Below are 16,223 nucleotides of genomic sequence, written 5' to 3' on the forward strand. Positions count from 1 at the left end.
ACGTTGGGCCCCGGAGGAATCTCTACACTGTTGCTGATGAATTTGGGTTTACCTGGAGTTGAGTATCATACTACTGTCCTCAACCTGCCTCTGAACACCCGATGTCTAGAAAATGGTCAGAGTGATCCCCCTACTGAAGCCTGGAAAGGACCCGAGTTTGGGGGAGTCGTAAAGACCGATCTGCCTTCTCTCACCAGTAGCAAAGACGCTTGAGGCACTACTTCTCCCGAGCCGCACATGAAAATTTCCATTCGCCGAGCATCAGCATAGATTTCGAAGACTACATAGCACAACAACAGCTTTGCATGCCATTACCGCACACATTTGCAGGCTTCAATCGACACGGTCACCCAAGTCAACCAACACGTCCCTCCAACCAAGCTTGAGTGGCTAATTATTTGTGGAATTTAGCGACAAGAAATCGAAGCACCGTAGAGTGAAACAGGGAGTTTCCCGGCACTGTTTAACCTCAACCTGGCCACCTCAACGCTGATTTATTCTCCCTAAAACTTTTCGCATGAAGTACCTGTTTCCTAGAGCCTTCATATTGGAGTTTTTGATTCTTTGGAATCACTTTCACAGACCCATGTTTATGGTTTCAAAGCAAATCCTTTATCGCATTCATCCAACTTAGTGATCTGGTCATTTATCGTCAGTACCCTTAAGACCTCTAAAGACACCACTGCTATGAAAATTTGCCCAATGAACATTCCACTAAGGAACTTGGGCAAACTTCTCACATATCACTGAGTGCTTTCCGATTCAAATTTTAATCTCAATAATAAGGGGCCTCCTTTTTACAGCCGAGTCCGAAGGGCGTGACGCAGTGCGTTACCTCTTTGAGGAGAAGTTTTAACATGGCGTAGTACCTCACAAATGTCGCCAGCATTAGGAGGGGATAAAACCGCTGAAAATTTTATGACCGTTGCGCATAGGTTAGCATTAGGAGGAGATAAAACCGCTGAAAATTTTATGACCGTTGCGCATAGGTTAGCATGTCCGCCTATGGCCCTATGCGCAACGGTGGCCTCTGATATAGTCCCTCTAAAACTTTGCACATAAAAACCCAAGTTTCCAGAAAATCCAAATTTTTACAAAAAATCAAAGTTCAGCAAATTTTTGAATTTTGTTATAAGATGTGAAGCATATTTGATATTAACAATGGCAATTGGATAGTAAAATGACCTAAATTTTCACCATTCGACATCCTACGCATTTCAATGGTCACTGCAAATACATCCATAAAATACCCCAACCCATTGCTTGGGGAAAAAAGCACACCAAAACAACTTGGAAAAAAAACTAAATGACCTATTTGGACATGTTGCAGCAGTTAGAAAGATAAATGCGCCACTGCAGTTGTGTTAACCGACCTTAATGTGATGCATCCTAGATGTCTGCCTGAGTTGAGAAGGCCCACGTGTATATCATTAACTGGGTAAAATTGCAGCTAAATTAGTTAAGAGCACACTGCTGTTTATGTCTGTCGTAGTGAACATTAGGACCAGTTGGACAAGTTTTAGATGTTGCTGCATCGGCGACAGCAGCAGCACTTACAGTGAAGTGGAAATATGTAAATGCAAATGGGTTGCAGCAGAGTTTAGGTATTGCGCATTATTCATGATTTGTGGAAATGAATCTAAAATTCAAAATGGAAATACAATTATTGGGCCGCAATTGTAAAGAAAGCACAACAAAAAAAAATTGTTTGTAATGTAACTTAAAAGATAAAAATTTAAATTTTTATACCCACCACCGAATATTCATTTTGTCATTCTGTTTGCAACACATCGAAATATCCATTTCCGACCCTATCTTATATTGGGTTGCCCAAAAAGTAATTGCGGATTTTTCATATAGTCGGCGTTGACAAATTTTTTCACAGCTTGTGACTCTGTAATTGCATTCTTTCTTCTGCCAGTTATCAGCTGTTACTTTTAGCTTGCTTTAGAAAAAAGTGTAAAAAAAGTATATTTGATTAAAGTTCATTCTAAGTTTTATTAAAAATGCATTTGCTTTCTTTTAAAAAATCCGCAATTACTTTTTGGGCAATCCAATATATAAAAATCAATTTGTGTTTGTTTGTGTGTTCCTTATAGACACAGAAACGGCTGAAATGTTCACAGATGGTGCATAATGATCCCGTGGTGAAAATAGGGTACTACATTTTTTGATATCTGAAGGGGGATCGGACCCTCCCCCTTACCCTAATTTTCAGAAACGCCAGATTTCGGAGATGGGTGGTGTGTTTTAAGCGAAATTTTATGTGCTCTCATATAGTACCATAGAGATAAAAATTTTGTACCCTAATTTCGCATGGGGTACCTAGGGGGGCCGCCCCACCCTAAAACCTACCAAACATATATTTAGACCAATCACGACAATATGGGACTCAAATGAAAGGTATTTACGATAAGAAAACGTATCTGATATCCAATTGTATGACCAAGTGTTAGAGGGATCAACCCCAACCCCCAAAACACCCCACAATGTGACATATTTACCGATCATGGCAATATGAGACTCAAATGAAAGGTATTCGCGAGTAGAATACAAATCTGATATTCAAATGTGGGCCCACGTTTCTGGGGATCCACCCCTTCTCCAAAACACCCCCCAAACAGGACTAATTTACTGACCATGGGAATATGGGGCTTTGAGTGTAGAATTCTAATCGGATATCCAAACATGGGACTAAGTGTTTGAGGGGCCGCTTCTCCCTCAAATTTGTGACCATAGCAATATGGGGCTGAAATGAAAGGTCTTTGGGAGTAAAGCACGAATCTGATATGAATATTTGGGAAAGTGTTTATGGGGCCACGCCACCCCCACAACACTACCCAAATAGTAAGTATTTTCTGACTATTGCAATATGAGGCTCAAATAAGAGAGTTTTTAAAGTGGAACGCGAATCCGAAAGATATTTTCAAGACCAATTAACTGAGTGGCCTCCTATCCCCCAAAACACCCCTTAAGCCGGTCATGTTTGCTGACTACGGAAATATGGGGCTCAAATTAGAGGTATTTGGGAGTAGACCACTTATCTAAAATCAACATTAGGGACCAACTGTCTAGGAGACGTCCCACAACCATAACAACCCCCATAACATAGGACGTATTTGCTCACCAAGACAATTTGGGTCTTAAAGAGAGTGGAACTAAATATCTATAGTTTTTAGGGCCAAAACCCCAAACCGTATATATTTGCTGACTTTTGCAATGAGGAGTTTAAATGAGATTAGAAAACGAAATTGAGATCCAATTTTGAGGCCAATGGCAATATGGGGTTCAAATAAATGATGTATAGATATATGAGAATAGAGCACGTTGCTGATACATTTTCCTGGCTTAGTGTTTGGACGATCACCCCAATCTCCAAAACACCCCTAAATGGGGCATATTTACCGACCATGTCAATGTGGAGCTTAAATGAAAGGTATTGGGGGGTAGAGCAAGGATTGATAACCACTTTTGGGACCAATTTTCTGGGGGTCTACCCCTTTCCCAAAATACCCCACAAACAGCAATTTTTTACTGACCATCGCAATATGGGGCTCAAATAAAGGTATTTGGGAGAAGAATACGAATTTGATATCCAAATGTAGGACCATGTATTTAAGGCATCACCCCTTTCCCAAAACAAAGGGAAACATTTTTCGACCATGCCAATATGTGGCTCAAATGAAAGGTATTTGAGAGTAGAAAGCGAATTTTATAACCTATTTTGGGGCCATGTGTTTGAGGGACGCCTCATCGTGTAAACTCCCCTAAACGAATGGCAATATGGGGTGTAAGTAAATGGTATTTGAAAGAAGGTTTTAGGCCTATAAAAGCCACATTTATTATCCGATTTCGCTGAAATATGGGACAGTGAGTTGTGTTAGGCCCTTCGATATTTTTTTTCAATTTGGCCCGGATCGTTCCAGATTTCGATATATCTGCCATATAGACCGATTCTTCGATTTTGGGTCTTAGGCCCATAAAAGGCGCATTTTTTATCCGATTTTGCAGAAATTTGGGACAGTGAGTTGTGTTAGGCCCTTCGACATCCTTGGTCAATTTGGGTTCGGTTCAGATTCGGATATAGCTGTCATATAAACCGATCCTCCGATTTAGGGTCTTAGGCCCATAAAAGGCGCATTTATTATCCGATTTTGCTGAAATTTGAGACAGTGAGTTGTGTTAGGCCCTTCGATATTTTTCGTCAATTTGGCCCGGATTGGTCCAGATTTGGATAAAGCTGTCATATAGACCGATCCTCCGATTTAGAATCTTAGGCCCATAAAAGCCACATTTATTATCCGATTTTGCTGAAATTTGGAGCAGTGAGTTGTGTTAGACCCTTCCATATCATTCGTCAATTTGGCTCGGATCGGTCCAGATTCGGATATAGCTGCCTTATAGACCGATCCGCCGATTTAGGGTCTTAGGCCCATAAAAAGCGCATTTATTGTCCGATGTCTCCGAAATTTGGGACAGTGAGTTAAGCTAAGCCCCTTGACATACTTCTGCTTTATGGCATAGATCGGTCCAGATTTGGTTATAGCCGCCATATAGACCGATCTCTCGGTTTTAGGTTTTGGGGGCATGAAAAACGCACTTATTGTCCGATGTCGCCGCAATTTGGGACAGTGAGTTGTGTAAGGCCCTTCGACATCCTTCTTCAATTTCACTCAGATCGGTCCAGATTTGGATATAGCTTCCATATAGACCGATCTCTCGATTTAATGTTTTAGGCCCATAAAAGGCGCATTTATTATCCGATGTTGTCAAAATTTGGGACAGAGGGTTAAGTTAAGTTAAGTTTAGATCGATCAAGATTTTTTAGACGAGGCTATTACTGAAAGGAAGTATGAAGAAGGTCAGTATAGCTATTGGTATCATAACGGGACACATAGGACTACGAGCTCACTTATGTAAAATCGGTGCGGCAAGTGATAACATGTGTAGGGCATGCGGGGAAGTTGATGAGACGTTGGAATATTTCCTTTTACATTGCCTGGCTTTCGCCTCTTACTGATACCAGCACTTAGGTGAGGACACAATACCAGACATGAACCAACTAAGGGGAGTAGTATTGAAAACACTTAAGGACTTCCTAACTTAAAATTTTCTTTTTAGAGGTTACTTTAAAGTTTTTAGAGCGAACAACAAACCGACTACTGGCTTAGGTGTATGTCCATAGTGGCATGGGGCGGATTAATATCTGCACCCTCTTTTCAACCAACCTAACCTTCATATACATTATATGGTAGCAATAAAATCAACTATCAAATATATATAACCTGCAGCTGAATATTGATGTCCTTTCTGCCATTAAATTTCATTTAATTCGAATGCATTTTGCGTTTTCATAATTATGTGAATAAATTGCATTAAATCCATCACTTAAATGTTATAACATTATGAGGCGGAAAATCGCTCATTTAAGCCAATCTAACTTAACGCATCAATTAAATTTTGACATGGCATGAAATTAACCTCTCACACAAATGCAGACGCAAACTCTCAAAACCCAACGTCACATATGGAAAATTACTGCTATGCTTTGGCACACCACAAGGGATCACATTTTGATAAATAATTTATTAAATGGATAAATTTATTTTACTATCACACTATGACAAATTGGGTTCAGGCTTATCCTTGCCTACCTACCGACCTACCTACCGTCACATGCCCCTAGTGTCAAATTATTCATATGCCACACGCGCATATCAAAAATAATCACAGGATACAAAAGGATATTGATTCGAGCCATACCACCAGCAGCAGCAGCAGCTATACACATTGAGCCTGCATAATTAAGCGACAGCAATGGCTGGGGCAATGGGAACTCTTTACCCTGTATCTACCCCATATCCACCTGCCAATCCTTGAAATTGGTCAACACAATTTTGTGATAATTTAAAACATGACACAAGCATGCTTTATTCGTACACCTTACAGGTGATTGTGCATAAATTTGCCAATTATGTACAGGTTTACGGTTTGGTTGATTTTTGTTCGCTAATGAAAATGATGTTTTGTAAAATTTTAACAAATTAAACAACAACGTTTTACATATGTCGACAAAATGTTTGTTTGGATTTTGCCAAAAGCCATTCATCATTTAGGACAGATAGGGATGAGTTTTAGAAAGAACATTTAGTTAGATTTTAGGCAAAAACGAAATTAAGGTGCGTTAAGTTTGACAGGGCCGAAACTTATATACCTTCTATAGCGATAACATTCCGCAAGTGCTTTGAAATATTCTTACAAATATTTAAATCGATTTTTATGAGAGTTATATCAAGTTATGGTCCGATAGGACAATACTTAGCATGGATGGAAAAGCTACCGGCGTTCACAGGTTGCGGATAGTAGAAATCTTCGTACTTATGCAGAGAAGCTGCAAATGCGGCCACGGCAGTCAGCGATTTCGAGAGGGGTTAGGTGGCACTGGCTCTTACTTAAATACTGAGTGCTAACGATACTCGAAATGACAAGGCGAGTTATTGGCACATTCAAATAACCAATGACCAACGTAAGTGTCTGTTTCTAGGTTAGGAGCGGCTAGAAGCGAGCGTCGGATCTTAGAGCATGCGGCACGCGACATCGAGGGATACAGATGCTATCTCACATTAAACATGTCTAAGGGCGCTGGACCTGCAACTCGCCCTTGGAAAATTTAAAGGATTATTCAGAGAAACAAAAAAGTAGTAAGAACGGACTCCAGTATTGTGACGACCCATGCACATAAAAAAAAGGACCATGATCTGCACCAGGAATGTCCGGACTCTTAATAGAGAAGGCGCAGTTAACACACTGGCGGATGTATTGGAGAAGTACAAGCAGATATTACCGTCTTGCCAGGCATGGGATAGCGTGCGCACCACACAAGCTGGAACAATGAGGTCCGATCTGTGCGGTGTTAATTGCTGTCACGAGAAGCTTAGTTACGAGCTACAGGGCGCGTCCATAGGTTGCGGATAGTGGAATGCTCCTTACGGAGTAGCTGCAACGGTAGTCGAGGACAATCAGCGATATCGAGTGGAGAGTCTCAGTGAGAGGTCGGTTGGCACCGTCGAGTTATTGGCGCCTTTAAATAAGCAATGGCCACCGTATTCCCGCGACGATCAGTCCTTTAGGCCGGAACGAGCTTGCTCACCTATAGGAGCCTGACAGCGATCGCCAAATCCACATTAAAATGGGGTTACAACAACAACAATCGCCTTTCATGAAGTGTGATAACTCGAGAAGGGCTCCACAACAACACCAAACAATGACGAACTATACTACCTATAGCTGCCATGACACGAGGCATGAATCTGGCTGTGGATTTACGGTTAGTCGGAGACAGAACCATCTTGTCTTCAGCTTTACTTCGGTGGATGTAGGCTTGCCAGGCGGTCGGGATTGGTCAGGATTATCCCGACTTTATGTGGCAATCTCAAATTTTACAAAATCTCTATTTTTGAATCGTACTGGGTATTCGAACGCAATTGCAGTATTAATATATGTTTTTGTACAAGTTAAGTCGTTCAGATTCGTATCCCCAAGTGCATTCTGCTCATAGTAAGCAAATCATCATTGCATTCCGAAAAAAATACGGTTTGGTGCGGTTTATGGTCCGGCGGCGTCATTGGGCCGTACTTCTTCCGAGATTATCAAGACTGCCACGTTACTGTGAATGGGAATCGTACTGTTCGTGCGATTTGACGCCGTTAGACTATTTCCTGTAGGGCTATCTAAAGTCTTTAGTCTATGCCAACAAGCCAGCGACGATTGATGAACTTCGTAAGAATATCGAGCAAGAAATTGCAGCAGTATGGTCCGATTAATGCTTGAAAACCGTTGAAAATTGGGTTTAGCGTCTGAACTTCTGCAAGCGTGCACGTGAGGCCATTCAAAAAATCGAGTTCCATGCAGGGAGCTGAGCGGAGTGGAGCGTGGCGCAGAGCGTGGAGCAGGCTGGTGGGGCGGAGTAGGCCTATTTTTGCCGTAGCGGGGCGGGACCGAAATTTTATGAGCCCAAAGCGGAGCGGGAGTAGAGTGGTTTCCAATCTCAAAATCCGGTCCGCTCTGACAAAATAAAAATCTTTAAAATACACATTTTTTTATTTACGAAATTGCTATTTTGGCGAATAAAACAAAAATTTTAAATAATTAAATAAACATGAGATAACTTTAGAGTTACCTTTCGTTAAATGGCTACGAAACATATTAGAGAACAAATTTGTACCAATTTTAAAAAGTCTTAAAGTCAAAACAAGCGAAAACAAGCTAAGTGTGGTAGGGTCGAATCTTGTATACCATCCATCATTGAACGCATTCCTCAAATTCCTTTATTGGATTTTTATATCCACCACCATAGGATAGGAGGTATATTCATTTAGCCATTCACATCGAAATTGGTCGTGCCATTGATTTCTTGTGCGAGGCTTCCGGTACCCAAGTACGGATTTCGCGGCATTTTCCATGGAGTGGGCAATGGTTTGCCACTGCGCCATTATATCATCGGAACAAGGAGTGATCTCATCAAGCAGTTGGGTCAGTCGAGTGGAGTATGCCGCTGCCATTTGTTGTGTTTGCAGCTTTTCAATGTCCAGCTTCCGTGCAGTGTCAGATCGTACTTTCCCTATTATTCTCAAACGTGTGCGAACCTTTGCTGCAGCAAGGTAATGATCCGAATTCGAATATTCGCTCCACTCATCGATCGTACATCTAACACGCTGGATGAATGCCTTCCACCTATTACAACGTGATCAATTTGGTTTCTCATGTTTTGATTGGGTGACAGCCATGTGGCTTTGGGAATATTTTTATGTTGAAATCTGGTGCTGCTAACTACCATGTTTTTTTTTTGCCGCGGCGAAATCTACTAGCATCAACCCATTGTCAGACGTTATTTCGAGTAAACATTCCGACCGTTGGACCAAAGACGTCTTCCTTCCCTATCTTCGCATTGAAGCTCCCAGAACGATTTTAAAATCATGGGCGGGGCAGCGGTCATATTCTGTTTCTAGGCGCTTGTAGAAAATATCCTTGGTCTGCGCGTCTTTGTCTTCAGTCGGCGCATGGGCACAAATAAGGCTGATGTTGAAGAATTTGGCTTTTATGCGTATTGTGGCTAGCCTCTCATCCACCGGAGTATAGCTGGAGACAAGGTGTTTCAGTCTCCGACTAACCACAAATCCCCAGCCAAATTCATGCCTCGTGTTATGGCAGTTATAGCACAGTTCGTCACTATTTGTTGTTGTTGTGATGCCATTCCCAGTCCATCGCACTTCCTGTAAGGCGGTAATGTCTGCTTTGTACTTCTGCAATATATCCGCCAACGCGTAAACTGCATGTTCTCTATAAAGAGTGCGGACATATCAGGTGCAGATCCGCAAATCATGGTCCTTATTTCGTTTGCGTAGTTCTCAGAGTGATTCTTTTAGATTTCTGGGGGCGGGTTATTGGTCAAGCGCCCCAACCGCATGGTTTTTGTGGGATCCCTCGTTTTCGAGAGCCGCTTGCTCCAAAATCCAAACGCTCGCCTCCAGCCGCCCCTCATCCGGGAAAAGATGATAATGTTGGCCACTGGTTATTTGAGGGCGCCAATAACTCGCTTTGTCATCTCGAGTATCATTGGCACTCAGTTTTTAATTAAGAGCCAGTGGCACCTGACGCCTCACTGAGACTTTCCTCTCGAAATTGCTGACTGCCCACGGCCGCAACCGGCAACTTTCAGCTAAGCTTTCTGTGATAACGGTGTCTGCTTAATAAAAGCATCTACGCAAAATTTTAAGCGCCTGGCTTTAGTCCTTCGAAGGTTAGCGTACTTTCGACAGACGGACGGACAGACAGACGGAAGGACATGGATAGCTCGACTTAAAATGTCATAGCGATCAAGAAAATATTGGGTTGCCCAAAAAGTAATTGCCGGTAATATAGTAGTCGGCGTTGACAAATTTTTTCAACGGCTTGTGACTCTGCATTCTTTCTTCTGTCAGTTATCAGCTGTTACTTTTAGCTTGCTTTAGAAAAAAAGTGCGCGAAATTTTGTTTACATTTGTTTGTTTGGCGTCAATTTTAATATGGGTACCACATGTATTGAAAGAAATTCATTTAACAAACCGAATCAACGCTTGTGATATGCACCTTAAACGCAATGAATTCGATCCGTTTTTAAAACGAATCATAACTGGAGATGAAAAATGGATTGTTTACAACAACGTTAGTCGAAAACGATCATGGCCCAAGCATGGTGAACCAGCTCAAACCACTTCAAAGGCTGATATCCACCAAAAGAAGGTTATGCTGTCTGTTTGGTGGGATTGGAAGGGTGTGGTATATTTTGAGCTGCTTCCAAGGAATCAAACGATTAATTCGGATGTTTACTGTCAACAATTGGACAAATTGAATACAGCCATCAAGGAGAAGCGACCAGAATTGGTCAATCGTAAAGGTGTCATATTCCACCAGGACACAGCTAGACCGCACACATCTTTGGTCACTCGCCAAAAACTGAGTGAGCTTGGCTGGGAACTTTTGATGCATCCACCATATAGCCCTGACCTTGCACCATCAGACTACCATTTATTTCGATCTTTGCAGAACTCCTTAAATGATAAAACTTTCGGCAATGATGAGGCTATAAAATCGCACTTGGTTCAGTTTTTTGCAGATAAAGGCCAGAAGTTCTATGAGCGTGGAATACAAAATTTGCCAGGAAGATGGCAAAAGGTTATCGAACAAAATGGCAATTATATATTTGATTAAAGTTCATTCTAACCCAATATATACTTTATAGGATCTAAGACAAATATTTCGAGGTGTTACAAATGGAATGGCGAAATTAGTACACTCCCATCCTATGGTGGAGAGTATAAAAATCTATGGATTTCGAGGTAGCTTACACCCTTTAACAGGTCTTAAAGGCAGCTGTCCTAGGTGAAACCACATGAAGGTTAGTGTCCACAATTCAGATGATGAAAATTCTAAAATTGACCTGGATTTTGCCGATATTTATTTATATAGTTGAAGTTTTGCATGAGCAGTACATTTATGGTATCCACTCGAAGTACCGTCCATACAGGTCGAAAGATTTTTGTCATAAATATCCATACATATTTAAATAACTTTAAATTCAAATAAATCCATCATTGGTGTGCGAAAATCGCTGTAAAAAAAAGTTCGAACTTATCCATTAAAAAATCGGATTCTTTTTCTTGAAGAAACAATTTTTTTTTGGAAGTCGAAAAAATAGCCAGAGCAAACGCAGCCATAATAGGCATAATTTAAAACATCCATGTAAGCCCATTCCCCAAAGTGGCATCCTGAGTCTATAGACGCCTCATTCAGCCATCGTTGTTTATCTTTATAGCTGAATTCATGGTGGTGCTACTTTTTTGTAGTTTGCTTGTTTCTTAATGCCTAACAACCATATTCACCTAATTTCCAATTAAATTGCTGGCGTGTTTCAATGTCTGTATTAATTAGCAAATTAAAACACAGCGTTTAGTTCCAATCAATCACTTCATGAATCATTGTTACATACATAATCACTGTAAAACTGATGTTTTTTTTCAACTCGTGTCAGAGAACTTAACTACAATGCAACCGAACAACAAAAGGACAAAAGAAAACACGCAGCATAATAAAACTCAAAGCCATTTATAAAATCACCTTAATACATAGGTGCTTGCTTTATTTCATTAAGGCATGCAATACCATCAAATTCATTACATTTACGTGTGTCTTCAGGATGAAAGAACGCACACGCATACTCACAAACAAAAACATTCTTATTTTCTCTCTCACACACGCATAAACGTGAGCTACAAAACAATCAGCATTCCCTTCTTTTGTACTTGAACTCCACTTGGAATCTTTCTCTCTCTTGAACACTCACTGCGTGGGTCGTTCTTTTGTTGAGAGAGGGGAGAAAAAAGCTAAACAATTTCTATTTAATATAAATAAATTATAAACAATAAAAAAAGTGCTGTTGAAAATTTCGTTAATCGAAAAGAAAGGGAAAACCTAAGGATTACTAAAATTAGGTTAAGGAAACATTTAATCAGTTGTGGGTGGTGGGCTAAGGGTTAGATATCCCAAGTCCGGGTCATATTTTAAATCATCATCATCATCGTCATCATTGAGCCACCTGTTTACTTTTATTGGATCCAGTGGCAGTAGCAGCTGGGGCAGCAGCTTTTGCTGCGGCTTCCCCACTGGCCGCATTCTTATCTGCCTTTTCTTGCTTTGGCGTGGCAGGCCCCTTCTTTCCCTTTTTATTTTTCAATGCCTTTGCCAAGGCAGCAGCTCCTTGGTCTTCATCATCATCCTTTGGATAGATACGGCGAAATAGCACTGCGTCTATGCGACTTAAACTTGCTTCCATGGGTGGCTCACACTGGCCGCCTACTATGCGACCAAAGTGATCATCTAGATTATGCCACAAACGCTGACTCCAGGGCACACTTAATTTGTCCAACAATCGCGTACTCATAGCCGGCAATATGGGCTGCAAGGCTATGCCACACAAACGCAATGTATCCATGGTCATGGCCATGATTGTCTCCAGCTTGAGGGCATTCTCATCAGCGGCACGATGCACAATGCTGGGCTTGGCGGGCTCGGTCACCGTTTTTAATTTCAACTCCCAGGGACGTGAGGTCTCAAAGAAACTATTTGCAGCATGCAATGTTGACATAACGGCATCGACCACCAGATAGAAATTTCTCTCATCGTAATGTTGAGTGCATTTGCCTGGGGGGGGGGCAATGATAGCACAACAGATGACAGCAAAAGAGTATGGTTGGTGGACATAAAAGAATGACAAAATTAAAATTTTTTTTATCACCACCATCATCAAGAACCGCAACCATTGCCACCAACAGCATTATTAGTAGAGCAGATAACCATCATTATAAGATGGATGAATGTCAGCAGCCCCCAGTCCTCATCATATTATTACAGGAACAGTAGCAGCAGCAGCAGGAGTGGGCAGCAAAAAGAGAAAGTAAATAGAAAACATTGTTGCTGTTAATATTGGAAAGCTTTTGGTGCTTAAGCTTAATTCTAGATTTCCTTAATTGTTATTAAGTTTTATGAGCGGTGCTTAAGAGATTTTCTTCGCTTTGTTTTGTGTTTGCATGCCATGGAAAATGAGTATGAGCAGGGTCAAGCAATGATGGTGTAGTGAAGCGTAAGAGGTCTCATATGATAATAACAAAGGTTGTGTTTAACGCTATATCTGCTGCATTGTTCCTTACTATGGATAACTTTCAATGCGTCCTGAAGCAAAGCATAGCTGTTTTATAAATAACAGCACTCTTTTTATAAATTACTGCACCATAAATCACTGCACTGAAACACTGAAATGAAACACTTATGTTGCACTTTCTCACAGATTTGAGTTCAAGCTCCATACGCCACTGAAATCTTCAAAATGGTCCTCGGGCGCGAAACAAGGTCCTTCCTTCCGGTTCTAGTGATGCAGCTACCAAAAGACTTGCATTGGACGATTTTAAAGGTTCGAAGGATCTTCTCCACCGTAGGATCACCACGACATCTGAGCATCGTCTTGATTCCTAAGAGCCGACTCAGTCCCTAAAGATGGTCACATTCCCTATGGATAGTCTCCCTACGTAAGGACCTTCTCGCTTCTTTTAGTATCATCCCGATCCCTTTAGAATTACCTCGATCTTTAAGATTCAACTCGATCCCTAAAATGGCAGAAAAGATAGAAAGAAAACTACCTTTCCTCGAAAGAAAAGACAATAAAACTTTCTCTCCTCGAAAGGAAAGAAAGTAACGCTGTCTTGCTCGCATCCTAACGCTGATTCGTTCGCATCCTAACTCGACTCGTTCGCATCCTAACGCTGATTCGTTCGTATCCTTATACGACTATTCTGCATTCTAACGCTGACTTGTACGCATCCTAACGAGATTCCTCTGCACCCTAACGCTGGCGATTACTGGCTTAGGTGTATGTCCATAGTGGCAGGGGGCGGATTAAAATCCGCATTTGCTCGCATCCTAACGCGATCTTGCTCGCATCCTAACGCGACTAGTTCGCATCCTAACGCTGATTCGTTCGCAACGTAACACCGATTCGTTCGCATCCGAATGGGACCCGTCCACATCCCGTCGCTGACTTGTTCGCATCTTAACGCGATCCGTTTGCATCCACACTACATTACACACCCCACTCCTTCTCTAATCTTTACAGACTTCAGCGGTTTGAGACCAATGATGCGCGCATAAAGCAAATCTAAGTCCTCGAACAAGATCACTGATGGAGAACAACTGAATACCAGACAATCCGAATACCAGCCGAATCCTCAACCGCCAGAAAATTTTCCTTATCCGACCTGGCCGAATACCGAAAAAATACCGAATCTACTAGACCGAGTTGCTCAATTCCGTAGAACAGGCTCCTACCGGCTAAAAGCGCCTCCACCGGTTGACAACAACAAACACAGCAGAGTTGCGTGAGTGACTGATTGCTGGTTGACGGATTGCTAACTGACTGACTAACTGATCAAAGCCCAGCCCAAACGGCTACTGCTAGAATCATGAAATTTGCACGAATGTTGGTTTTGGGACAAAGGCATGGGATAAGACTGGATTTGGTGATATTCGTATTTTTAGGGTCCTAAAAAGTGATTGCTGACTGACTGATCATAGCCCAGCCCAAACGGCTACTGCTAGAATCATGATAAGGCTGGATTTGGTGATATTCGTACGTTTAGGTACTAAAAAGTACCGGAAAGTACGAAATAGTACTTATTTGCCCAGAGTGAACGGAAAGAACTAGACTTATGTTCTTGGGCTCAAATTAAATAGTTTTTGGTAAAAAATTTTGAAAATCGTACCGAAAGTGGAAGAAATAGTACGTTTAGTACCGCATTTAGTACTTTTTGGAACTTTCACTGTAAATTTAACTAAAGCTCTGAATTTTGGAACTTAGGTACACTTTGACAACCATAATTGGGTGACTATAGAAGTGTTTTTGGAAATTTGTACATTTACTTAAAAAAAGTACCAAAAAGGTACGAAATAGGTAAACATTGTACAGGGCGGATGGATGGAGGTAGAATTTCGAAGTTTGACTTAAAAGATATCTGGAGCAAAGAGATGGGGGTGAAAAGAAAAAATGGAAAAATAGTTTTGGTAACGGGAGAAAAAGTACGTTTAGTACCGCAATTGGTACAATTTGGTACTTTCTTTACATATGGAGCTAAAGGTCTGAAATTTGGCATGGTATGGCTTACAAATATATGACGGGTGACTAAATAATCTAGTCTAAATTCGTTATTTTTGGTACGAAAATTGTTACCATTTGGTACTTCATTTACAGATGGAGATAGTGGTCTGAAATTTGGCATGCAGGTACAACTAGGAAAAATATAATGGGTGACTATGAGCTTTTTACAATTCCTACATTTTAGTACCAAAATTGGTTCTTTCTATGTAAATGGACTAGAGGTCTGAAATTTGGCACGTAGGTACAGCTAAGTAATATATGATGGGTGGCCAAATGATCTATTTACCATTCGCATATGTTGGTACCATTTGGTACTTTCTTCATAGATGGAGTTAGTGGTCTGAAATTTGGCATGAAGATACATCTAAGAAATATATGATAGGTGACTAAATGATCTCTTCAAACTTCGTACATTTTTGGTACCAAAATTCGTACCAATTGGTACTTTCTTCACCGATGGAGTTAGAGGTCTGAAATTTGGCATGCAGGTACAACTATATGGATGACTAAACAATCTATTCGCAACCAGTGCATATCGGTACCATACCCTTGTGTTGCAATCTGGAGGCCACCGTAGCGCGGAGGTTAGCATGTTCGCCTATGACGCTGAACTCCTGGGTTCGAATCCTGGCGAGACCATCAGAAAAAATTTTCAGCGGGAGTTTTCCCCTCCTAATGCTGGCAACATTTATGAGGTACAATGCCATGTAAAACTTCTCTCCCAAGAGGTGTCGCACTGCGGCACGCCGTTCGGACTCGGTTACAAAAAGGATGCCTCTTATCATTGAGCTTAAACTTGTATCGGACTGCACTCATTGATGTGTGAGAAGTTTGCCCCTGTTCCTTAGTGGCATGTTCATGGGCAAAATTTGCATTTTTTTTGTGTTGCAATCTGCCAACTGACAGCTCTATCGTAAAGCTTGACAATTTTGAGGTTATACGTACTCAGAACGTTTTGACATACGAGCGCTATTTGTATTGT

The 16,223-nt window shown here is 41.3% G+C and overlaps 1 protein-coding gene across 1 annotated transcript in view; it reads right to left on the minus strand.

Moving 5' to 3' along the window:
* Window positions 1–11,642: 11,642 nt before the first annotated feature.
* Window positions 11,643–16,223, minus strand: part of LOC106080670 (methionine--tRNA ligase, mitochondrial) — a 46,355-nt gene continuing 41,774 nt past the window's right edge. The window contains exon 6 of the mRNA XM_013242124.2: window positions 11,643–12,738. Coding sequence (XP_013097578.2) covers window positions 12,122–12,738 — 617 coding nt within the window. The 3' untranslated portion in view covers window positions 11,643–12,121. The remainder of the gene's footprint in view (window positions 12,739–16,223) is intronic.

This window comes from Stomoxys calcitrans, chromosome 2 (assembly GCF_963082655.1).
Source record: "Stomoxys calcitrans chromosome 2, idStoCalc2.1, whole genome shotgun sequence".
NCBI classification, from domain to species: domain Eukaryota; kingdom Metazoa; phylum Arthropoda; class Insecta; order Diptera; family Muscidae; genus Stomoxys; species Stomoxys calcitrans.